The 24,476-nt window shown below is 51.3% G+C and overlaps 2 protein-coding genes across 6 annotated transcripts in view; one reads left to right on the forward strand and one right to left on the reverse strand.

The window, feature by feature from the left end:
- Nsmce1 (NSE1 homolog, SMC5-SMC6 complex component) overlaps positions 1-8,033 on the forward strand; it is a 42,977-nt gene extending 34,944 nt beyond the window's left edge. For 3 of the 4 annotated variants that reach the window (XM_008841715.2, XM_029567772.1, XM_029567774.1), the window contains 6 exons: positions 661-782; positions 960-1,037; positions 1,916-2,062; positions 6,545-6,661; positions 7,251-7,371; positions 7,808-8,033. In XM_008841715.2, the coding sequence (XP_008839937.1) occupies positions 661-782; positions 960-1,037; positions 1,916-2,062; positions 6,545-6,661; positions 7,251-7,371; positions 7,808-7,887 (665 nt within the window). In that variant the 3' untranslated portion in view covers positions 7,888-8,033. The remainder of the gene's footprint in view (positions 1-660; positions 783-959; positions 1,038-1,915; positions 2,063-6,544; positions 6,662-7,250; positions 7,372-7,807) is intronic. The other variant, XM_008841723.2, reaches the window with a different exon arrangement.
- Positions 8,034-11,835: 3,802 nt separating this feature from the next.
- Positions 11,836-24,476, reverse strand: part of Kdm8 (lysine demethylase 8) — a 20,693-nt gene continuing 8,052 nt past the window's right edge. The window contains exons 2-8 of one of the 2 annotated variants that reach the window (XM_008841731.3): positions 22,163-22,672; positions 20,357-20,517; positions 18,497-18,629; positions 17,958-18,002; positions 13,556-13,705; positions 12,522-12,614; positions 11,838-12,442 (exon numbers count right to left, since the gene is read on the reverse strand). In XM_008841731.3, the coding sequence (XP_008839953.1) occupies positions 12,278-12,442; positions 12,522-12,614; positions 13,556-13,705; positions 17,958-18,002; positions 18,497-18,629; positions 20,357-20,517; positions 22,163-22,663 (1,248 nt within the window). In that variant the 5' untranslated portion in view covers positions 22,664-22,672 and the 3' untranslated portion in view covers positions 11,838-12,277. Of the gene's footprint in view, positions 12,443-12,521; positions 12,615-13,555; positions 13,706-17,957; positions 18,003-18,496; positions 18,630-20,356; positions 20,518-22,162; positions 22,673-24,476 lie in introns of both variants that reach the window. The other variant, XM_008841737.3, reaches the window with a different exon arrangement.

Raw genomic sequence — 24,476 nt, forward strand, 5'->3', positions numbered from 1 at the left:
GGCTGAATACTGGCTCTGGATTATCCCCTCCTCATTATTCATGGCTCTTGACAAAGGTGTCTGGCCATAACTTCTTGCTGGTGACACAGCTTGATCTCCTGCTAGAGCCAGGTTATCTCAGTTCACCACTGGCTCTGCCTGGGGCTGGTGGTTTACCACCTCCACCTGTGCTCAGAGAGGGTGCCAAGAGCCTGGGAGGGCCAGTGGGAGGAGGCTTGGCCAGTGGCTACATGGAGTGTGCTCAGAACAGGGCCCCTTCTGCTGTTAGTGTTGCTGTTAGCCGCTCTCTGGCCCTGCTGTGACTCTTTACCTTGGTACCTCATCAGGACTAGCCCGGGGTCTGTTGGTGTACAGTGGATGGCCTATGTGGAGGAGGAGCCATGGAGGGGCCCACAGGCTGGGCACTGGGAGAAGAGAAAGGAAGACCATTGCCTCTCTGTGGTCTGAGATAACCATCTCCCAGGACTTCCTGCCTCACTACACCCCCTCCCTGGCTAGGCTTACTGGGAAGAAAGAAACCACACAGTATTGACATTGACCCAAGAGAGCTCACTGTCACACAAAGGCTTCTGGCTGGGCTGCCTTTGTGGTCAAGTGCCACAAGTGATTGAAACTGGTTGCATGCACTTTCTGACTAGCCTCCTACCCATTTATTTCCAGGCAATGCGACTGTAGATAAGTTGGAGGACTTCATCAACAATATCAACAGTGTCTTGGAGTCTTTGTATATTGAGATAAAGAAAGGAATTACAGAAGATGACGGGAGGCCCATTTATGCCCTGGTACGTGTAAGGCAGTGCCCTCTAGTGATGTCTTGAGGAACTGAAGTAGAGAGCTCTGGAGAAACTCTGGGCAGTGTTGGAACTTCTGACTGGCTGTGGGGGAGGAGAGAGGAGGGATCAGCAGTGATTAGCTTTCCTGTGCAGGCACATTGTGATCATTGCTGACTTATTTTCTAGGTGAATCTTGCTACAACTTCAGTTTCCAAAATGGCCACAGATTTTGCAGAGAGCGAGCTGGATCTGTTTAGAAAGGCTGTAAGTACATAGGTTTCATTGCTTCATGACTGTGCGATAGGAAGACACAGAAAGTCATGGAGGGTCACCGCCTGGGCAAGGAGCACTGGTCCAGGCCTGAGCCCAATGGGATAAGCAACAGTAGGCCTCATGGGGAGTGACAGACAGGCCTCACCATCTGGCTGCACAAATCACCTGGGAGCTTGTTGGAGAGCCTGAGTGCCAGTCCCCACCCCACAATGCTAAACCCGAGTCTGCATTTTAGTGAGGTGCTCACTGAATTGTCACAGGAAGGCCTACTGCACCAGGGTTTCGGGCAGTTTGCTCAGCCCTGGAAGCATATAGCAGTAACTGGAGAGGTAAGAGTGCACCCCTCTAGCCCTGTCCAGACTGAACTCTTCAGGACAGGTCCTAGAACTGTGGCTTCCACAGGTTTATGGTTTCAAGATGTTCCTGGGGTGTCAGTAGCTGAAGTGGAGAAGAAAGCTAGGACAAAGGCCACACACCTGTGCATGTACAGGATGCCCAGCAACCGGTAGAAGGGGAGCATGCCCGGTCTGAGTTCACGAAGTATCTCCTGATCCACCCTGGCCTCTGAGTAAGAGGAGGTGCTGCTTCACGTGTCCAGTTGTGCTTCTCTCAGTACCTTCTTGAGGGAGGCAGGGACGGGGGAAGAGCACTGCTCTGGGATGGTGTGATGGGAATGCTTATCACATTGGTAGGACCAGACAGGTCTACTGATATGTGTTATAAAATTGTCTTCTTGAAGGACTATGTGAACTGTGCCAGTCTGCCTGTGTGAGGGGTCACTTTAGCCCATCCCTGCCAGAGCTGGCCAATGGCTTAGATATATTCAATGCCAGTTGAATAGATGAATATGGCACCTCTGTCTCTTGCAGTTGGAACTGATCATTGACTCCGAAACTGGCTTTGCCTCTTCCACAAACATTTTGAATCTGGTTGATCAACTCAAAGGCAAAAAGATGAGGAAGAAAGAGGCTGAGCAGGTGCTGCAGAAGTTCGTACAGAGCAAGTGGCTGATTGAGGTACTCTGGCCTTCTACCTGCTCATTGAGAGTGGACAGCAGTCTTCCCAATTCAAGTTTTTACCCCACCGATGTCATTTGAGCCAGGCCTTTTCAGGGTGGCTCCCTTCTCTGCTTTAGGCCCTTAGTGGCTCTGTCAAGAGGACTTGGGTCCCTTGATACTCACATGGTCTATCTTAGATGCTGTAGGCAGAAGTGGAAGAGGCTGGAAGAGTGTTCCTCTGAGCTCTGGTGCAGGTGACTGCTGTCATTGACTGTGCCTGGGGAGGAATGAATCCATCTTGGGGTGGAAAGAGCAGGTATGAATGTGTAAGGTTCTTTGTGCCAGGCCACCTAACACAGGAGGCTTTCAGAGTGCTTGTTGTGATAGTGTGTTGTTTGGACTGTGTTACTGAAGGCCAGTGTTCTCAGCTCTTCCACTAAGACAGTGGGCCTTGAGACACAAAGAGGAGGTGTTGACATAGGTGGGTCTGGGAGAGCACCAGGCAGTTCCACGAGGCCTTCTGGCCAGAGCAGAACAGATGCTTCAGTTCTTTTTCCATGAATGGCACTGCTGTGTCCAAGAAACCCAGGCCTGGGCTTAGGTTGGCCCCGTTGGTCGAAGCTCTGCCTTCACAGCCTGAGGCTGCTTCTCCTGGCATTGCTACATGGGCCTAGCCTCCTCCTGGGTGGTCAAACCCATGGTCTGAGGCTGCTGCTTGAGGCCTCAGCAGCCCTTCACTTCCTTTCTGGGGAGTTTTCCAGAATTCTCATCTTGTGTTCTTGCTGGGAAGAGAAGCAGGAAAGGCCATGGGGAATGAAGGCCAGCTGGTGGCTCCTGGGGAGTGCTCAGGTCTGTGTGTCACATCCTAAGTCTTGCTGCCCTGTGACATTGCTGAGTGCAGCTTGGTGGTCTGCTTATACTGATGTTGCAGGCATGGAACCCGGGTGCCTGCCCTGGTCTGGTGCCTGCAGTTCCTGATTCATTCTGTGTCAGTTTCTCATCCTCTCTGGGGTAGGTTTAGCAATGTGGAATGTTCTTGGTGTGCTCTTTTTGAGCCAAACTTTTTCAGAGTAGTGTTTTTGACTTCATCACTGCTTGTCCTAGTTTGCTTTCTGTTGCTGTGATAAATACTGACCAAAACCAACTTGCGGGGAGGAAAGTGTTTATTAACTCTTACAGTCCATCATCAAGGGAAGTCAGAGCAGGAGCTCAAGCAGGAACCTGGAGGCAGGAACTGAAGCAGAGACCATGCTTTCATGCTTACTGGCTTGCTTCCTCTTGACCTGCTCAATTAACTTTCTTATACAGCCCAGGCCTCCCTGCCTAGGGATGGTACTGCCCACACTGGTTCCACCAGTGTGCTGGAACCTCCTACATCAATTAGCAAACAAGAAGAGGCCCCACAGACAGCCCCACCTTCATTCTGATGGAGACAGTCCTCAGTTGAGGTTCCCTCGTCCCAGGCGTGTCAAGTTGACATCCAAGATTAGCTATCACATTGGCCCTGTTGCAGAATGTGCCTGACACTCGTTAGGTGCTCAGTAAATGCCTGCTGAGTAGGTAACACGACTAGCAGATGAAGTTTAGGGACAGAATGTACTTAAAACTTACAGAGCATAGTAGAAAAGCTTATTCACTGTGGGACAGTTTCCCTTTGCCCAGCCCTTTGCCTCTGGTAGACTGGCTACAGAAAGCAAGCTTGCCGCCTCTGGCATCTTTGGGCCCAATGTGGTATCCAGGCCCCTGTCCTTCTGGTGCCTTCCTCACAGAATGGAGGTACTGGTTCTGCAGGGGCAGCACTGGCTTAGTCAGAGCTCTGTGGAGTCCCTCAAGCTGCCGTGGAGGAGAGTGCTGCAGAAACTCGCATGTCACCCCTTAACTCCTCAGCCCCCACCCTCCTCAACCCTGTACTGGACATCCCTTGACTCCTTGTTCACCATGTAGCCCAGGAAAGTAGGCAATGGCAGTAGGGAGTGTGGTTGTGAGAGCTGCTTCCCAGTTCCTCTACTACCTCTGGCTAAGGCTTCTGTCTGACTGTGCTTTCTGGCCTGGACAACCTATTCAGGGCTGCAGTGAGTTCTGTTGGGAGGATCTCTTTACTCACTGAGGGACTGATGAGTGGGTTGCTGACAAGCCTTCCTGTGGCCCATTACCTTGATCAGAGGGACCTGGTTTCAGAGTCATCTTCATATCCCATGGAAGCAGCCTGTGTGTGCTAGGGAGTCTTACCATGTGGCTGTATCAGCTCAAGGATGCCTTTTCCTATCTGATGGGGGTTCTGACCTGGAACTGAGGTACTATAACAACTCAGAGGCTTTGGACTAGAGGGTGGTAAGTGTGGGCATCAGAGCTTGGAGAGCCACTGACTAGCTGTACCTCCCTCACATTCCAGGACGGCTTCCTCAGGCAAGGCCTGGCCCCAACGAAATTCATGGCCATGGAGATCACTTGGGTCTTGGTCTTCTTTGGAGGTCTGGGAACCTCCTTCACTCCTCCCCTTGACTGAGGATCTGAGTAGGGTCATGAGCTAAGCATTGAGTACCGTTTCAAGCACATAGTAAGTGTTTAGTACATGCAATTTGAGTTGGTTTTGAGTTTGAACATGTTAACAAGGGCCTTGGGCATTCTGCCTTGGGATCCATGCAGAGTTCACTTGACCTTCCCATGGGTTTGCCACATGCTGGGCCCATACCAGGGTTTGGAGACTCAAGAGTGAGGACCAGGTCTGGTCACTGCTCTTATGAGACTAACAGTCTGATCAGGGAGCTGATGACCAGTCAGATAGTCCTGTCACTGGAAAGGACACATAATCTCATGATAGCTTTACCAAGGAAGTGACACTGGAACTATAGGCTATGTGAGCTTTAACTAGAGTTAGGGGTGGTGGCTCGTGTAGAGGCCCTGTGGCAGAATGTAGTTGTGGTGGTGCTCCAGGAGCAGGGCTGGGGCATCTGCTCATACATTGTTGGGAAGGTATGAACAACGTGAGCCTTGGAGATGAGTATGTGAGGGTTGGACTCTTCACCTTCTGAACAGTGAGCAGCCTCAATAAGCATAGGCAAGGTGAGGCAGGGTTGGCTTATTAGAGATGATATGGCTGCTGCAGAGGGCTGACTGGGTACAGAGCAGTCAGGGGCAGGGTTAGGGAGCTGGCTGAGCAGAGGGCTGCCATTTTGGATTTGAGAGCTTTGAGAGGTAATAGTCACATGACTGAGGACAGCCTGGGAGTCAGTCAGGCTCTCATCACATCTGTGGAGGCTTCAAGCTCCCATCTACCCAACAGCAGCCAGTGTTCAGGACACTAGTGCTTTGTGCACAAAGCCCCCTCCATTTCTGCCCCCCCACCTCCTCTGCCTCCCAGACCCACCTCCACTTGTTCCTGTGGTCACCAGGCCCCTTGGAAGGAAATCTAGCTTCCACAAGCACCCTCTCCCACTTCCTGGTGGATGGGGAGGGAACCTAGTATGTAACTGTCCCAAACCTGAGTCAGCTCTTGGTTATGAAAGACAGTAACAGAAACAGGAGTGTCAAGCTGTTTCCTCTCCTGCAGTCCCATCTTTTTTTTTTTTTTTTTTTTTTCTTTTTGAGACAGGGTCTTCCTGTAGTTCCAGTTGGCCTGGGACTCGATATGTAGACCAAGCTGGTCTCAGTTTCACAAAGATCTGCCTGCCTCTGCCTCCCCAGTGCTGGGATTAAAAGTGTGCACCACCATGCTCGGCACTGCCGTCTCATCTTTTGATATGGCCTAAGCTGTCAATTTGCTCCTACCCACCCCACATGCCTGGGACCAACGACCGAGCCCCTGTGCTGGCTCTTGCAGCTCCCTATAAATGAAGTGGGGTCAGATAGTAGAGAATGGCTAGTGAGTCCACACTGTTGACTGTGATGCAGTATCTCCCACCTCATCTGTGACAGGCAGTGGTGTTCATCAGACACAGTAATCTTCCTGGCTGTCCTAGGTGTGACTGTACCCAGACACAGGAACCTGGTTCCCTTTGGAGGCTATGCTCTCACATTTTGATGTGGGGACAATGCCTGTTCTGTCTGGACTCCTTCACCTTCAACTGTAAAGTGACAGGCTGGGAGAGAAGTGGGGGCACTGGTGGCAAGGGGCAGGAGAAGTGGGCATCCTTTGGAGTTGTCTTGGGGTCACTCACTAGGGACTCTGCTTCCTTGCTTGGCTGCAGTTCTCCCCTGCCTGGGGCTCTGGCAGTGACTTGCTTGTGGGGCTGCTGTGCAAATGGAGTCATCCCATCTCAAAGGCATCAGGATGCTTCAATCTGGAGGGGAGGGGCTTCACCTCCATTGCCTTTTTTGGTCTTTGTTTCATTTTCCTTTCCTTGAGGTCCTGCCAGGGGACATTGCTGACACATGTTGGCTGAGATTAGAGAAAACCTGTAATAGCTAGAACATCTAGACCTTGTATCCTCCTGGGCACTGGGCTATGGGACTCAGGAGACCTGGCACTGAGCCAGTGCGTGGTGTTTTGTGTCCCCACAGAAGGAAGGGGAGTTCACCCTACACGGCCGGGCCATCCTGGAGATGGAGCAGTTCATCCGAGAGACGTATCCTGACACTGTGAAGATATGCAACATCTGCCACAGCCTCCTCATCCAGGTACTGTGGAGGGGTGGTGACCTGCTTGCTGCCTTGCCCCCTGGGCCCTCTGCCATGTGGGTGGCAGGGTTTGTGACAAGTGTCTTTCTGTGTCTATTTCTCTATTTCTTGGTGCATGCTTTGCAGGCTTTACCACTGTTCATCCAGGCTGGATGTTCGTGGTTCCCTCTTGATTCTTTTATCTTGTGCACTCAGGATCTGTGCTGAGCCTCTAGTATGTCCATCCTCAGTACCTGGGATGATTTCTGTGGCCAGATTCTTGAAGGTGGAGTCTCTGGCATATAGTATGCGTGTGTTGATTTTAAAGCATGTGATACACATTGCCACTTGGCCTTCTGCAAGCCTTGTCTGCCTGTGCTTCCCACCAAGCCTGGGGACTGCAGGGCTTTGAGGGGGAATGAGGGCCTCAGCTTCTTCCATCTCAGAATTCTGTAGTGAAGGCCTCGCACTAGGGACTTGGGATTATTATCAGCATTAACTTTGGACCTGGAAATTCAAACTCTCCAGGCTGCTGTTTTCTTGTAGTTTTCTTAAGGGTTGTGAAGTTGAGGGTTGCTAGCTTTATGTGCATTGGCCCTTCTGATTTCAGGGTCAGAGCTGTGAGACCTGTGGCATCCGTATGCACTTGCCTTGTGTGGCCAAGTACTTTCAGTCTGCTTCCGAACCACGCTGCCCACACTGTAATGACTACTGGCCCCATGAGATACCAGGTTTGTGGCTCCAGGTGCTCATGGGATGGGTGGGCTCACTACCAGCTGTCTTTGGGACCTACTGTACTGAGGCTGGGCACCAAGAGCAGTCTTGGAGACAGGAGGAAGGAGGACTCTGAACTTGCAGGTCTGGGTTACTGTCCAGCTGAAGCGGCTTGCCTACCTGCCTGCCTTGTTCCAAAGGGCTCTAGAATCCGCTAGAAATCCCAAGGCTTGTGGGCATCCCAGACAAAGCTCTATCCACGGAGAGGGAGGTGAAAGCTACTTCCAGCTCCCTGCTGCCTGCTCACAGCTCTGCGGGAAGGAGGGTTAACAGTGAATGTGAGACAGGACATGTTCTCAGCATGGAAAGGAGAGCTGTAGACCCAGCTGGGTCCTGTGTGACCTGTCCATTCATCATGCCATTCACTGTGCCTCCCTGCTGTTCTCTATACAGAAGTCTTCAACCCTGAGAAGGAGAGAGAGGCTGGCGGCTCCAAATCGAGCAGGAAGTCCTTGCGGACCCGGCAGCACTAGCTGCGTTGTGATGCATGGCTCCCTGCTATTGACTGACCTGTGCATTGAGACCAGAGGCCTGGCCCTCCATGTTGCACATGAACTGCCTCTCTTGTCTATATTTGTTGTTAACATGTTTGCAGTAAAAGTATCTTGAAGGTTGCTGACTAGGGTCTCCTGCCTGGCCTTTCCTCCTGGCTCTTCGATGGTGAGGCTAGTTGACTGGTCCTGCATGGCAGTGCCCTGTCAGGACCACTGCCAGCCCTGGGAAGACACCTCTCTGTCTTCTCCAGTGGTTTTGCCTTTGTTCCTGTTTTGACCCACTGCCCGACCAGAATGTGGCTACCCTTTGGTCTGGGCTTGTGACCTTGGCCTTGGTGTCAATAGCTCCCATAGTCAGGACCTTCCTCTGGCTCCAGGTGCCTGGGAACTGCACTGAACTGGATTCGTGTTCTCCCCATAGGTCCTTTTGTCCCCTCTCAGTGACACAAAGTGCTACCCATCAGTTACTTCAGTGGAGGGCCCGAGAATTAGTCCAGCTTTCTCCTCCCTGACCTCTGCCTCAGGTTGTCTTGTCCAGCCACCTGCCATTTGCCTCCACTCTTAGGGCTCTGCACCAGCATGCTGTACTCTGCTGAGACTGTTTTGACTTAGGTGGTTGGGTTGACTGTGACTCCTGTGAGGGCTCTCACTGCCCACCTTGTCCTTCCTTCATCACCTCTGTGCCCCCTTGTTTTCTCACCTCCTGCCCTTGGTCCCTGTGGCCTCTGTCCATTGCAGTGCCCAGTGTCCTTCCTCAGTCAGCACTTGCCACACTATGATTCCCTGCCTGCCTCCTTCTAACCCAGCATGGCAGGACCCACACAAGCTCAGATGAGGAAGGACTCGACCACGGCATCCTTCTGGAAGGACATCACCTGGCCACTTTGTTTTGCCTCTGCCTTACTCTCCTGGAGCTGCTTTGTGTCTGCAGCTTCCAAGCTGGTTTCCCAAGAAGTCCAGACACTTCTTCATGGTAGCCTTCTAAGCCTCCCAAATGCTCCTTGTCAGGAGGAAGAGGAATGTCGCACTCACTGGCCCCTGCATTCCCAAACACGTCTCACAGCTCACAGCTCCAGTGTGACTTGTGCAGTTCACACTGGATGATTTCATGGGCACTGGGCAGTGAAGCCTTGGGAGCTGTGGGTGGGCAGTCCCTCCTAAGCCACAGGCTGAATCAGGAGGGATACCTAAGCAACCTGATGGTTACCAGTCCATGCCAGGAGGCATGCTCTACTCTCCCCTCCATGAACCTGGTGCAGAGCTGCAGAGTGGGCACCTGGGACACAGTGACACTTGCCAGCACACTCACCTCCCAGACCTAAGTCCCTGCTTCTGAGCTGTCATCCCCACTTCCCTGTCAGCTGATGGCCTAGGTTGTCTGGGCTTCAGCAGGCAACAGCAAGTGTGCCAGGCAGACAGTCAGAGGCTGTGTTCTGCTGACTCATCCCCAAACTAGATTTCCAGGAAGGTGTGAGACAGCTTGAAGAGAAGGCAAGAAGGCAGAACTAGTCTAGAAACTTGGAAGTTGGGGGCTCTGAGTGGGGAGAGAGTTCCTGGTCCCAGTGACCTCTGTCCTGCCAGTCCTTTCTCCTTCAGGATGAAGCTCAGGAACAGCCCCTCGTCCTTGACCTTTGGACTATACTCTGGGTCAGGTGGTTTGCCATTACTTGCTTTGGGATGGCCAGCTGCTTTCCTGGTGTGGTCAAGGAGAGGCCTGTTGAAGCTCAGGCCATCCCTGCGGGTGACCTAGGAGTCCTGTGGACACCAGCCCTCCTGATGCTTGTCGCCCTGCCTCCAACCCCATGATACCAGATACCAACCATTGTGAGCACCCCATAGGGGACTAATGCTCCCAAGCCAAGGCCCTCACAGAGTTCCCAGATCTAGTCTGACCCCTGTCCAGGTCTCTGCAGTCTGTCCTGCCTTCTCTTCCACTGCCCTCTGGTCCCATTGTGCTCCTGGCTGTCACAGTGGGTGGGAATCACTGACTGGACTAAACAGTATCCCATCCCCACTTTCCTGGCTCCCAGCCTTCCTGCTTCTGTCCTCACTATAGCATCTAAGCTTTACACCCCTGCCATCCTCCTCTTCTCCCTTATATCTCTGCTCCAAGTGCATCACCACTTTCCTTTCCTGTCATCTAAGTTCTCTTCCCCAGGCAAGGCTCTCCCACTGGGGGCTGCTGTCCCTGATGTTGGGAGCTGGTGCCAGTGCCAGTTCTGAAGCTCTACTCATGCACTCAGCATCTTCTGTTTCATTGCCAGCTACCCAGACATCTCATCCACCCCCCTTTTGCTGTTTCCTATCCTGTCACTGTCTGTGGCCTTTGTGGTACTTAGGTCTGATACTGTTTTATCTTATATTGGTCTCAGTGACCCCCACCCCATCCACAAGGACAGGTCCATGTGGCTGAATGCCGTTTCCAGTGCCTGGCCCAGGGCTGTGGCAATGGAGCAGACCCTCTTTATACCATGGATGAGTGACAGGGGCAAATGGGGCCTCACACTTGTACTGTACTTTTCTCAGCTCCGAAGGACCTCTTGGTTCTGTGGTTCCAAGCCAACTTCAGAGTTGGGGTTATATTCCCCAATGAGCAGAAGGCAGCCCTGCAGGTAGGCTCCCAGCAATCAGGGGACCTGCACAGGCCAGAGAGAGCCATTTCGTCCTCATGGCCTTCTTACTTGTGGGCTATCTGCTGGAGGCTTGGTGCCCCATGTCTGTGAATGCAGCTTAACTGAGCAGTGTACTCCTTTACACAGCTATTTCTGCCCAGCAGCGGCTCAGGGCAGCAGTGGGCCTGCCATCCGCAGTCGGTGATACCATAAAGGCTGGACCACTACACAAAGCTGGAGTTGTACAGCCTGTCCCTTCTCTGGGGGAGAGTGCAAGTGAGTGCCCCAGCCCTGAGGATGCATGGCTCCTCAAGATACGTGAGCTGGAACGCTAGTGTGCCCACTCTGCCTCACTGTGCCTGGCTGTGCTGCTGTTATAGGTAAATTCTCCAGATGAGAGCAAATAAAAAACTGTTTATAGTGCTAGACAGGGTGCCAACCTCCTCTAGGAACAGATTATGGAGTTATCCATTTCAGTTTGTGAACAGTGGCCTTTGTAGCTGCCTTGCCACAGTCCATTCCCCATGCCTCTGGCTGCTCAGCTTCTCGCCCTGCCAGAGCCAGCTGTCCAAAGGCATATTCTGAGGGTCTGCAGCCCTAAGCCCTGTGTGACAAAGTTCAGATCCCTCGGCCTGGTCACTTCCTTGTCACTTGGTGGGGAGGAGTTGGGAGGGGGCAACTGAGCCTGCTAGTCAGCAGCCTGAGGTCACAGGGATTGCACAGGCCTGGCCATCAGCATCCTTCCTGGGGCTTGGTTTTGGACTGAAGAACCAGCAGTTGAGCTTGGGGGTCAAACCTGTCCCTCTTGGGAGACAGCCTCACTCTGAAAGGGAAAACAGTGAGACAGACAGGCCTGAAGCCTGGTCTGTAGTCACCTGGGACTTCTGCTAGGAGACCCCACACAGCTATGTGTTCTGTAAACTAGTTCAAGTTGGGTTTCTGTCTTGACCAAACAACTCCCTGCCATCTGGAGCTGGGCCTGCAGTCTACACTTACCTGCCTCTTTAATCACAGCCTGTACTGCTTACCCTGCCTCTCAGGGCATCCCCACCCACTGTGCGAGTCCCTGGACCTTGAGGCCCAGCTCCTGCTTGGAAATCTTCTGACCATGACCTGGACTCTGTTTGCCTGAGCCTGCCTCTTCCTCCTCTGTGTGACACATGTGACCCCCCCCCACTACACACACACAACAGTACTTCCTACCAGGTGTGTGCTGGGAGTGTCTCTGAGGGCTGTGATCCCTGACCTTCCACTTCCTCCCTACTTCTGTTGTCTGCCCTATCACAGGCAACCAAGGGATTTAGTTGAACAAATGGTTTTCAAAATTAAAATTATTTTTACTTATATTATTGAAAAAAACTGAATTTACAAAGAAAAGCATAAAGCATCCATAATCTTTATGGATGGCCTAGATATACACAGCAGACCTGCCACATACATACACCTTTCTAGGCACTGGCTCAGAAGGAGCAGGACCACTGAGTCCAGCAGCAACCTAGGGCCCATGCCTTCCCACAGGGCTTAACTGCTGGCCATTTCCAACCATGTATGGCCTTCAGCCTTCAGGTGTCAGAGCCTTTGGATGTCAGAGTCTTGGTGGGATGTCTGGTGTGTTCCGGGGCTCTCCCTACCTGTGCAGCTTCTGGTGCTCCGTCCTCTTGGTGCCCCCAGCACCTTGAAGGCTTCTCAGGGGACCTAGGCTCAGAGCTGTGAGTAGGTGCTGCTGCTGCTGTGGGTCTTTTGCACTCCTGCCCTGGCTATGACCACCAGAAGCTGACAGAGAAACTCAGGTCCAGGGCACGCACATAATGCCAGTACTTAACGGGAATAAAAAGGGTCTCTCCTGGGGACAGGATGCAGGATAGGAATGGAGCCTTGGCGAACTTGGGGAACTTCTCTAGGTCAGGATTCTCCACGTCAACCTGCAGAAAACCAGAGAAGTCACCTGCTGGCCTCTGGACACAGCAGGCACCATGTCACCCTGGATCCCTATGTGCCCACCTGGCTCGTATTATGAAGAAGGTGTGTTTCGTGAGGATACACAGCCTCGGACTCCTGTGGGGAATACAGCCGGATGTACTTCCTTCCTAACACCTGGGAAAGAGGGTCATCAGCTGCAGGGTGGCCTCACCACCGACTACACCAACCACAGGTCTGTGGCTCCCTGTCCTTTCACATCTTTCCAGTGTCTGTACGCAGCATCCTGCTGCTTAGAGTCTAAGTATGTGCTCATCTCCAGATGTAGTAGAGACAAGTGACCTCACTGTAGCTAAGCTGTGCTAAGCTCTGTGTGTTTCACCTGGGTTACTCCACACCTCCACTTGGGGGGGCTTCCTCTTTACCTCCATTTTCTAAGTGAGAAATGGGCACAGAGAGGTGAAGTGAATACCTGTGTGATAGCCAGTGGCCATGCCAGGAACTGGGCTCCTGGGCCCCAGTTCTCAGCTGCTACTGAGTTGCCTTGTAGGGCTGGCAATTGTCTTTCTAGAAACAGCCTATGAAAAACAAGGTGGTCTTAGCAGTGGTGTGTGCTGCTTCCCTTGTGACTCATACTCTGTCTCTGGTTCCTCATCAGCTCCTATCCTTAGGTGCAAGCTAGCAGTGGGGGTCGGGTAAGGGAGAGGGTACTGGGGCTGCTGGAATGTGCTGCCTCCTCAAGAGCATTCCTACCTTCCTATGTGGCCTAGGAGGATCCCACCTGAGTACAGCCTTGACCTGGGAGGGGCCCTACACTAGGCCTGGAACTTTTTTTTTCTGTTCACATCCCTTTCAGAGAGAGACTTTTCCCCTTTCCTATTTCCCCCTCCTTTTTTTGAGACAGTGTCTCAGTAGCCCAAGGTTGGCTTCGAACTAACTTTGTAGTTGAGGATGGTCTTAAGCTTCTGATCCTCCTGCTTCGACCTCTTACGTGATGAGATTACATGCGTGCACCAGCACAATCAGCTCCCTTGTCAAAAGCCTGGTTTTCAAGTTGGATCATGGAACCCGACCCACAGGGAGGGAGGGCAAAGCCTCTTGTCTGCTGCAGTTCCTACCTGAACCAGAAAGTTCTGCTGGGGATCCTGATGCAGTGGAGATACAGTTCCTTGAGGACCAAACCAGGCATTAATGGTGATCTCTTCCTCTTCGCCGTTCCCTAGGCAACAATAATCGGGGATGCTGATGTCCTGCTTCAGCTCCGGGATCTGTGATAGTGGCAGAGTGCTGAGGCCAGGCATAGGTGTGCTAGCCAGGACTCAGCTGAATCTGACTGCCTTAGAGCCAAACACAAATGGTCCTGGATTTTTTCGTTTTGCTTTGTTTTTAAGATGGTGTCTCTAGTTTCCATCCTCTTGCCTCAGTCTCCCAAGTCCTGGTATTACAAGTGTGTGCTATTACAAGTGTGTGCTATTAAAAAAACCCCCCTTAGGTTCATTTTTTGTTGTTGTTTATTTGTTTTTCTGAGATGGGGTTTCCCTGTAGCCTCAGCAGTCCTAGAACTCATTATGTAGACTAGTCTGCCTCAATCTCATAGAGATCTGCCAGCTTCTGCCTCCCATGTGCTGGGATCAAAGGCTTGTACCACCATGCCCAGCTAGGTTCATATTCTCATGGATAAGAATTTTAAGAAATTTTAGGGGCTGGAGAGATGGCTCAGTGGTTAAGAACACTGCTGGCTGCTCTTGCAAGGACCTGGGTTCAGTTCCTAGCATGCACATGATGGTTCATAAGCACTTTTTAACTCTAGTTCCAGGGATCTCAGACCCTCTTCTGGCCTCTGTGGGGCTACAGGGAGACCCTGTCTCAAAAAGACCAAAAAAAAAAAAAAAAAAAACCCCCCAGAAATGTAAGATACTTACTAAACTAACCCTAGAGAGGGAGGAGTTACTATACAGCATTCATAGAAGCGAGTAAGGAATTAGGACCTCAGTATGTAAGTATCATGCCATTAGAGGACAAAGCAGGCATACACAGAAGTGAATTAGAGGTGATGAAGGACTCCAGTCTCTAGCAAATGAGTCCAAACTGAATCAGCAGTAAGTCACCCTACTCCACAAATAAAATAAGCAAAGGCTGCTGTCTAGACCTGGCACAGTGGGGATGTATAATGGGGCTGCTGAGTCATAAGTAGGAGACCCTTCAGGCAGTGATCTGTTAACCATACAAGACTTAAAGAGCACTATTAGCTGACCAGGAGGGAGCTTATGCTGGGCTCTGTGGTGAGTGTGACTCTCCTGGACGTTGTGGGATGAGCTCGCAGGTGGATGGGGTTGCATCTCTTCAACTGCCTCAGTTACACAGGAGTCGTAGTGAACATGCCAAAGGCATGGCCCTAGCACTGGGTGGCAATGGAAAATGCCTCCGTGCCCCCTGCTTCTGCCCCTTCTTCCTTCCTTAGCCTCCTACACCATCTCCGAACAGCTCACACTCTGATACCCTGGGAAAGGGCACCTGTAACAATGGTGTGGATTCTTGGCATCTGGCTTTTCACAGCTCAGGTGTGTGCCACCATGGAGCCTGTGCCACCAAGGAATGTGTTTCCTGGCAAGATGGGGCTGGGCAAAGAAACCACCTATTGAGACATATCAGAGGTGCAGAATGTGGTGAGTTCCCACCTCAAAGCTGCAGGGAGAGCTTTTGCCAGGATATAAGGCCATCATCAGGCCTGGAGTGGGACAGGTTGCAGTGGCCTGACCTCTGGAAAGAGCCATGGTCTTGAAAGGAGCTTCTTGGGGAGCTCCTTACAGGCCCTTGCAACTTGGGGCAGAGCTCAAGGGAGCAGACGCTGCCCCTCATACCAGCAGCCAGATGCCCCGGGCCTGAGGACACTGTGTAAACTTGAGAGGAATGGTAACAGATTCAGGGAATTCAGGAGCTTTCAGAGAGCAAGTCACCTCCGCCACTCCTTCACTGACCTCACAGTAACCTCAGGTTGCAGGTAAGAAAACCAAAGTCCCCCTGGGAAGCCAGAATGATCTCTTAGCAGGGAGGTCTGGCTGTTGCCTTCTATCTCTTGTGCAGGAATACAGAAGGCTGCCTCACAAGTGGGTGCTCTGAGGTCTCTAGGCATTCTTCCATCCCCAAAGGCCCTTCAGAATGCCAGGCTCCCAAACCAGTGATCTGATTGGATGGCACCAGACCTGGTCTTGGAGGATGCTGAGCAGATCTCCAATTGGTTTGTGATGATATTATCAGGATTTCTGAAGGGCGATTGGTTGATTGGGTCTCATAATCAAAATCACTGGCCAAGGACTCAGAGACCTGAAGACAGCTCCCCTGGGCATCATAGTCATCACTATCAACTTTAGAATCACCTAGGAGACACTTCTGGGCTTGTATAAGGGTGTTTTCAGAGAAATTTACTGAGGTAGAAGGACCCACCCTGAATGTGGATGATGCCATCCTATCAGCTGGGGTTCCAAACTGAATAAAAAGGATAAAGCCAGCTGGGTCCCAGCATTCATTTCTCTCTCCTTCCTGGCTGTGGATGTAGTATGACAATCCACTGCTATGCTGTCCTGTGATGGACTGTGTTCCCTCAAACCAGGGCCCTAAATAAACCCTTCCTTACATTGCTTTTGTCAGGTATTCTGTCACAGCAAGGAGAAAAGTAACCAACACACTGGGTGAGCTCTAGGCCTGGCTGAGACCATTCTGGCCAGCCCCTCCTGGACTCCCCAGTGTCGTCTCCTAAGGGTTTGGGGTTCTTCCTCTACTGCTCTTTTCCCTCACCTCACAGGTCTATCACATCCAGGTGCCTGCAGCTCCTCTGTATCCTAAGCTGCCCTACTCCTGGCCCAGCAGCTCTCCTGCCTCTTGCCTCCACCTGTCTGCCAAGGGTATTAACACGTGTCCAGATGGTGGCCCTGCCGGTCTTTGAAACAGTCCTCCCAGTGGCTCATGGGTCCCCAGTGGGTTGAGGGACCCCCAACTCTAGTTGAAATCTAATCACCATCATGATGATGTTAAGGAGAGCTTTTAAGAGGTGATTTGGTCACAAGGGCTGGACAGATACTGTTACTGTGTGTTCTAGCTTATTTCTCTGTTGCTGTGATAAAACACTGATCAAACCAACTTGGGGAGTTAAGGGTTTATTTGGCTGACAGCTCACAGTCCATCATCAGGGAAGTCAGGCAGGAACTCAAGTAGGCAGGAACCTGGAGGCAGGAGCTGAAGCAGAGACCACAGAGGACTGCTACTTACTGGCTTGCTCCTCCGGTCTGTGCTTAGCCTGCTTTCTTATACAACCCAGAACCACCTGCCCTGGGGTGGTACCACTCACAGTGGGCTGAGCCCTTCCACATCAGTCAACAATCAAGAAAATGCATCACAGACATGGCCACAGACCAATCCAATAGAGGAAATTCCACAACTGAGGTTCACTCTTCCCAGGTGTATCAAGTTGACAACTGAAGCTATCCAGCACACTGTACAAATGGGCTAGTTATCCTGGGAACAGGCTTGCTATAAAACCAAGTCTGTCCTCCTCTGCCTGGTCTCGTCACATGCTGTCCTTATGACCCTGATGTGTGATGGCTGTCCTCAGATGTGGTGCCTCAACCTTCCCTGCCTCCAGAACCATAAGTCAGATAAACTATTGTTTATAACTTATCCAATCTATGGTATTCCATCACAGCAGCACTTAACTATGACAAGTGAGCATCCTGTCTCATCTCACCCCAACCAGGCAGATAAGTTGCCAGTTATCTGCATTCCCCTTCTCCAGACCACCACATCCTATGGCTATGGAGACGCACTATGCAGTGCCCAGACACCCAAGTGTTGGTGACAAAGTATTCCTGCGTTCCTGGATTACCAGTGCTGGTTGGGAGGCTATACCAGCAGGGGTGGGCCTAGGCTGTCAAATGATCTGCTCTTAAGGGCCTGCTCTGGAAAAGGTGCCAGCAGCACCTGCTCCCTGCAGGGAATGTGCATTTTTCTTTCTCCCTGCTCTCTCCCTGCACTCACACTAAAGAGCTTCAGGGAACCTTCTTGCTCAGGGGCCTCACAGGACTCTACCATCTCCAGATAAAACCCTAAGTCTTTCTGGCCTTCAAGGCATCCAACCCTCTAACTCTGGCTCTTCTGAATAAACCACCTAGCTGGTGATCACTGACACTCTCCTCTCTCTGTGCCTTGTGCTGCCTCAATGCTGGGGCGCCTCTCACTGGGGACATCCTCTGGTCCACCCCACTCCAGCTCACTCAGCCAGGCTCCACATCCAGCCTTGGCAGCTCATCCTGAAAGTTTGGCCTTGGTCCCAGACTCAGGGAACCCAACCTCTCACTCAAGCTTGGTTGCCTCCCTGCCTTGATGGTGCAGGGTGAAGGGGGAACCCTTGCTTCAGAGGACTGCACCAGAGGGTAGCCATGAGTGTTTCGGGCTCTTCCCTGTGAGGGGAGGAAGAGGTGGGAGTGGGTGCAGGGTGAGGGGACAGGAACAAGGTCTCAGACTCACCTGGTCAAAAAGCTGGTGCTGAGCAAGGTACCCGACATCCTGTGCCTGATCCAAGGATGAAATAAGAGATGACAGTTGGTTAGTTGTGATAGGCTCCGCTTGATGCCCCTATGGCTTAGCTAGATGATAAGTGGGGCCCTAGCCCTGCCCATCACAGGGTAATGGCTCTGGCTCCCACTGTCCTGTGGCCCTTTCCCCAAGCCAGGTTCTGACATGATCAGTGTCCTCCCAGGTAGGCAGGGCTGAAGGGCAAGAGACCGAGGGTCTGGCTGCCTCTGCCATGTCTGAGAGAGTCATGGCCACTGTAGCTTCTCCCTCTAGTGAAAAATGCAGGTGCAGCTCACACCCGAGGACTGCTTCCTTTGCATTTAGAAATTGCTTTAAAAATTGTGGGTAAACAAAAAAAAGACATAAAATTTGCCTTTTTAATCTTTCTTAGGCTCAGTGGCATTAAGTACAGTCACACTGCTGTACAGCTGTCACCACTGTTCATCCAGACCTGGACCTCACTGCCTGTGAAACAGTAAACCCCTGCGCACCTCGCTCTCGATGTACTTGTGGATGAACTCACTGACGGTCATGAGGGTTTGGGACCAGTCCTCATCTGTGTACCTGGAACCCACTTCCACAGGAACAGTACGGCAACCAGCAATCTCCCGGATGTAGTCCAGACTATAAGAACAGGCATCATCATTAGCATTTTATCATCACCATCACTGTCATCACTGCTAACATCTGGATACACTGTCCTCTGGTTCTCTTCATCCTCACAAAACCTCATGGGGTAGAGACCACTGTTAACTCTTGCTCTACTGACAGAGGACTGTGGCACAAAGAGGTGAGGTTAGGGCTACACAGCTAATGGGATCCTGTTTGGCTTCGTATATGGCTCTGGGTGGCTGGGCTGCTCCAGCTCCCTGCTGCCTAGAGTCCTGCTAACTTCACTTTCATCCTGTTACTGAGCTGAGAAACCCTGAGACAAGTGGCAGGCAGTGCAGAGGGTGGTGTGTCTGGTTCTGAACTCTGAAAGCCTAGGGTGGGTCAAGGAGCCTTTATGGAGTTACTTAACCTGCCTGAGATCTTGCTTCCCTGCTGTGTGAGGTGATGCCAGTGTCTGCCCTGTTGGGAAAATGCCGTGGCTCCGGCAGAATTCTTCTTCAGTGGAGTCTCAGGGGCTGCTTTCTCCACATACTCCTTCAAAACAGGCTGGCCCAATTTAACCCACTCCCGAGCTACAAGTGCCCCACAGCATACCCAGAGACTGCTTTACATGTCCCTTGTGGATGCTGAAATCCCAGGATGCTCCAGCACATTGTCTGTGATGCACCTAAGTGTTTCCCCTGCCATCTCGTGAGTACTTATGCTGCCCAGTGCCATGGGAATGGCTGTCTCACTGTGATGGCGGCAAAGTAACGAGGGAGAACAAGGCTGTGCAGGCTCAGCATAGACAATCACAGTACCAATTGTCCTCTGATCTGTGGAGGGCTGCATCTGATGATGAGGCCCGTGGACATGGAAGAGGAGGATGGCTGTGCCCTCTCCCTCCTAGGCCTATGCCCAGTTCTCTCTGGCATCAGATCTGACCTTTCATTGAATCCCAGGAGGTGCTATCTCCTGGGTGGTTTCCAGGCTTGGCCTCAGGGCTCTAAGAAGGTGGGAAATTCTAAGATCCTGCACAAATATCTGAGACTTCTGAGCCCACCCATCGGGCACTCCTTAAGGACCAGCTCTGGGGAAACATGCATCAGTAAGCAGCTGGGACCTCTGCAGAAATTAGGGATCCCTCACTTGAATTTTTAAAATATTTAAATTTTCTTTAGTTTTGAGAATTTCATATATGTTGTCTTTATTTCCATCCCTCCCAGTCCCCCACCAACTCTTTCCATGTCCCCCTACTCCCTCTCAATTTATTGTCATCTTTATTACTGTTACATATGTATATATACATTTATATAAACATATATACATATATAGCACACTGAGTCCATTTAATGGTCCTTATGTATACCTGTGTATTTGGGATTAAATAACCTCTCAGCTAGTTCAAGAAAACTGATTCTCCCTTCCTCAGCATCCAAATTTATTTTTTAATTAAAAAAAATATCATTCTGTGTGTGAGGCATGCATGTTACAGTGTCACATGTGGAGGTCAAAAGACAGCTCTGTGGAGTTGGTTCTCTGCATGAGTCCCAAGAGACTCAGGCTGACAGGCTTGTGTAGGAAGTGCCTTCACCCACTGAGCCTCTCACCAGCCCCAAGTATGCCCCTTTAAAGTCTTCTTTAGCCCTCGGCAATCAATCCTAGTGGCTTGGGAAGTGTGTGTGCGTGGCTGGAGGACTTCAGAAAGTCTTGGGGACACGGAGGAGGAGGGGCCTCAGATCCCTACAGTCACCACCCACCTCCACTTCCTCATGCAGGGCCAGTGGTCAGCCACGCCTTCCAAGATCACAGGCCTCCCAGGAATGAGAAAATGCTTCCTGAAGTACTGCAGGGTCGGACAGTGGAGTCGGGGCACTGCCCTCTCCAACGCCATATTGGGAGTCGAGTCATGTCTTGCCTTCTGTTTAGAATCCAAACAAAGCAAGATGGCAGCCCCTCAGAGTCAAAATCTGAAGCACTGATTGTGAGCAGTCCCTGAAGACCCTTTTGTGTCTCTATTTATTTTATTTATTGTTTGTTTTTGAGACAGGTCTCCCTGGCCTGGAACTCACTTTGTAGACCAGGCTGGCCTAGATCTCACAGTGATCTGCTTGCCTCTGATAGGTGGAGAAGCCGATGGATTAATCGGGTTGATAGGGAGAAAGCACCAGGACACAGATAAAAGTCCAGTGGAATAGGGTTTATTAGCAAAGGAACACATGGGACAGATTTCCTTCCAGATAGGGAAAATGTCTGCCCCTGGGCTGTGAGCTGGGGTCTTTTATGGGGGGGTGCTTTGGGGGGTGCAGAAGGCAGGAAGATATATTTTCTGAAGATTAGGCAGTGGTGTCAGGGAGCAGAAGAGCGGGACTGTTAAAACCTGCCCCCCCTTTTGAGATCAAAGGGGAAGCCTGCTGTGTTGGCCAAATGGTGGAGAAAAGTCTGCTTTTGACTTTAAAGACCAGGGTGCTTACCTCAGGGGCTAGTAAAACCCATGAGGCCCTGTAGGTGAGGGGCAGGGCTGCTGTGGATCTGAACCCTAACAGCCACCATACCCAGCGACGTCTCCCTTTAACTTATTAAAATAACTCATTTTGTTCTTTTGAGGTGGGATCTCATTATATAGGCCTGGTTGGCCTCAAACTGTCCATCCTTGGGCCTCAGCCTCTCAAGTGCTGTGATTACATGTGTGCTTAACCACACCTAGCTTCGCTTCTTTTGGTAAACAGGTGAGGCATGTTTGTTTAGTGGCTCTTAAATCCTTGCGAGTGGTTGGCTGTGTTGCTGTTCTGCCCAAGGCTTCAGCTTTTCCCTTACCCAACTCCTCACATGAATGGTCACCACCCTGTCTGTCTTCCTGACTGGATCTCCTTCCACTGTGGCCACTCTCATGGACTTAATGACATCTTACAAACCATACTCACAGCAGGACATTCTAACAAGGCGAGAAACCACTGAGTGAAATGCCCCAGAATTCCACAGCTGGCATCCAGCACAGCCTCAGCCTTTCCTTTCTAAGGCTCTCAACCCTACCTGACATTTTACAGATGAGGGCACCAAGGCCCTAAGGCGGTCCCTGGCTCATCAAGTGGAAGTATGGGTGCTGTCTGGGTGTCTGTAAGCCTTCTGAGGAAGCCATGCTCCAGGCCTGGAGATGTGGGGCACAGGTACTCAAATACCATGGCCTACTAGACACTGATTAGAGGGGCAGGACACACTGGCTTCCTGAACCTCAGTTGACTGAGATACCTCACCCAGAGTTAGATAGTGAGAAAGGCAGGTTGTCCTTCCTTCCAGCTGCCCAGGACAGGGCATGGCTGTGGCAGGCTGGCTCTGTGCCTGTGAGTGGCCTCTTTTGGGCTAACAAAGCTGCCATTCCCCTGGCTTAAAAGTCTCTGCCTTTGCAGAGACTTGGGGGCCCAGCTGTCCATTCCCCAAATCAATACAAAACTCTTCAGTAGAGAAACTGCTTGTGTGAGATTATGCTCCTGAGAGGACTGGATTCTACTATAGGATGGGTCGGGGCTGCTGGACAGGTTCAGCGTGGGAAGTGACCCTCCCCATACCTTAGTGGCAGGCTGGTCCTGGTGGGGGTCACAGGCAGGCTGCTTTCTGGAACACAGGTGTGCCTGGAGGACTGCAGCAACTTTGATGAGGACATCCCCAAGGATGGACGCCCCCATCAGCAGGCCCATGTCACATACCCGCAGGGCCGTGGCCACAGCAGCTGGCTCCTGTGGTGCCTGGCACAGACACAGGGCCTTCAGGAGACAGCCGAAGGCATACACACGGCGCCATTCCTTGTCCACATCCTGCCAAGGTCCAGTGTTGAGCTTCTCCCAGGTGTAGTCCAGGACAGTCTCGCTGGCCTGCAGGCACCCCTGCCAAGAGCTCTCGTAGAATAGCCCCACAGCCCGCTGCAGCAGCATGGCCACGCTCCTGTCCACCTTCTCACTGAAATCCAGCTTCAGCTCCTCCTTTGAGTCTGGAAGGAGGGTCCTGAGGGCCTTCCAGAGAGTTCCAGCTCCCTCCAGGGGCTCTGTAAGACCCTCAGTGTCCTCTGCCATGTTCAGTGTCTGAGGGGGACAAGACAGAAATCAGAGATCCCACTCGGGCCCCACAGCTCACCTCAAGGCTTTTCAACTCAGGCTTTGCTGCTGACTGTATGCTCTGCTCCGTTGACGCAGGGCCTGCTTCAGTCCCTGCTGTCCTTTTAGGGCCTGGGCAGTGCCTGGCACTCAGTGAGCACTAGACAATGTCTGTTCAGAGAGAGATGTGTGCGATCTTCATCCAGAATGGCTCTAGCACACCCCTCTCCCCTGCCTGGCAAACTCCTACCTAAGTTTTCAGGCCCATCCTAAATGATCCCCTAGGTGAAGTCTGAGAAGACTCTCCACAACGCTCTGTGTTCCCATGGCCCTCGGTTCTTCTTACAGCATGCCTGTATTGCAGGAGTGGATTAATACTCACAAGAATGGTTGTTATAAAATAGGACAGCTGGCATTTGACCTCCTTGCATGGTGTGTGTCCTCTGCCATTTCTCTACCATGTGAGGATGCATCTGGGTCCTCATCAGATATTTGTACCATGTTGTTGGGACTCTGCAGCCATCAGAATTATGAACCAAGGAAACCTCTTTATATATTCCCTGGTATCAAGACAGTCTGTTACAGCAACCCCAGGCAGAGTAAGACACATCCCCTGTTCCCATGATGCTGAGTCATGGGGAACACCATACTTTTGGCAGAGAATAAACAGGGACAGGTGTGAAATAATTTAAGCTTTGTAGGCCATGCAATCACTGTTAGCACTACTTTGCCAATTCATCTACCACAGTACACAATGGGTGTGGCTGTGTGCCAATAAAACTTTACTTATAAGAACAGAGGTGGTTTGCCAGCTCCTGCTCTATGCTTGCCAAAATCCTTTCATCTTCAAGGCCCTGGGTTTAACTTCTGACATGGGGGAAAATAAAAGAAAGAAAAGGAAAAGAAAATTATCTTCAGGGTCCAGTCAGTACGTTTCTCTTAGAAATAAAATCCCAGGTCCAAGGACCCCATCAATACCACACAGAGAACACATGAAGGACAAAGTGAAAGTAACTCAGCAAGGCAGATTTTGCTTTTGCAAAAGGATGTCTTGTGTGGTCAGTCAGCTCTAGCAAGCATGGGACCAGGAAGCTTGGTGGGCTTTTATCCCCTATCAAAAGAGGACTGTGTCTTTTTCCCATTGCCTGAGGTCCAAACTCACAGACTTTCCTGGTTGGCTAGTTTAAAAGAATTGGCCCTTAGGGAGAAGGGTTCCACCACCCCAGGCCATCAGGCTCAGGACAGCATTTCCTTAAACAAAAACTCTTACAGGGTATGGTGGGACTGACAGATTAGAATTCCTTGTCATAAATCAAGTTCCAAGTTTTACAGGGTTCTTGAAAGAAAAGACTAATATTTAATGTTTCCTACATTTCTTACATTTCTGAGGCAATTTATTGTGACCATTCCAAGCACCAAATGAAGCAAATCCAGGGACCTAGACCTGGCCAGACATCTCCTACAGGTCCCCTGGAGGGTGGAAGTGAAGGGCTTTCCAGCTCAGGAAATAATAGGTCATGACAGATGACAGGAAGCTGCTATTGGTCAAAGAGAAGCCTAGGAAGGCACCTAGCCCTAAAAATCCACACTGGAGTGGCCTGAGCAAAAAACTTGCATTTGGCAAGTTCCCAGAATGCTGCTGGTACTTCTCACAACCAGTTTGCCATGACTGATGCCTCACTTCTGGTTTATTATTACTTTTTTTTTTTGGTTTTTTTTGAGACAGGGTCTCCCTGTAGCCCCAGTTGGCCTGGAACTCATTATGTAGACCAGGCTAAATAAAATTCACCTG

The sequence above is a fragment of the Nannospalax galili genome, unplaced genomic scaffold (assembly GCF_000622305.1).
Source record: "Nannospalax galili isolate Female #2095 unplaced genomic scaffold, S.galili_v1.0 scaffold411, whole genome shotgun sequence".
In the NCBI taxonomy this organism is placed as follows: Eukaryota; Metazoa; Chordata; class Mammalia; order Rodentia; family Spalacidae; genus Nannospalax; species Nannospalax galili.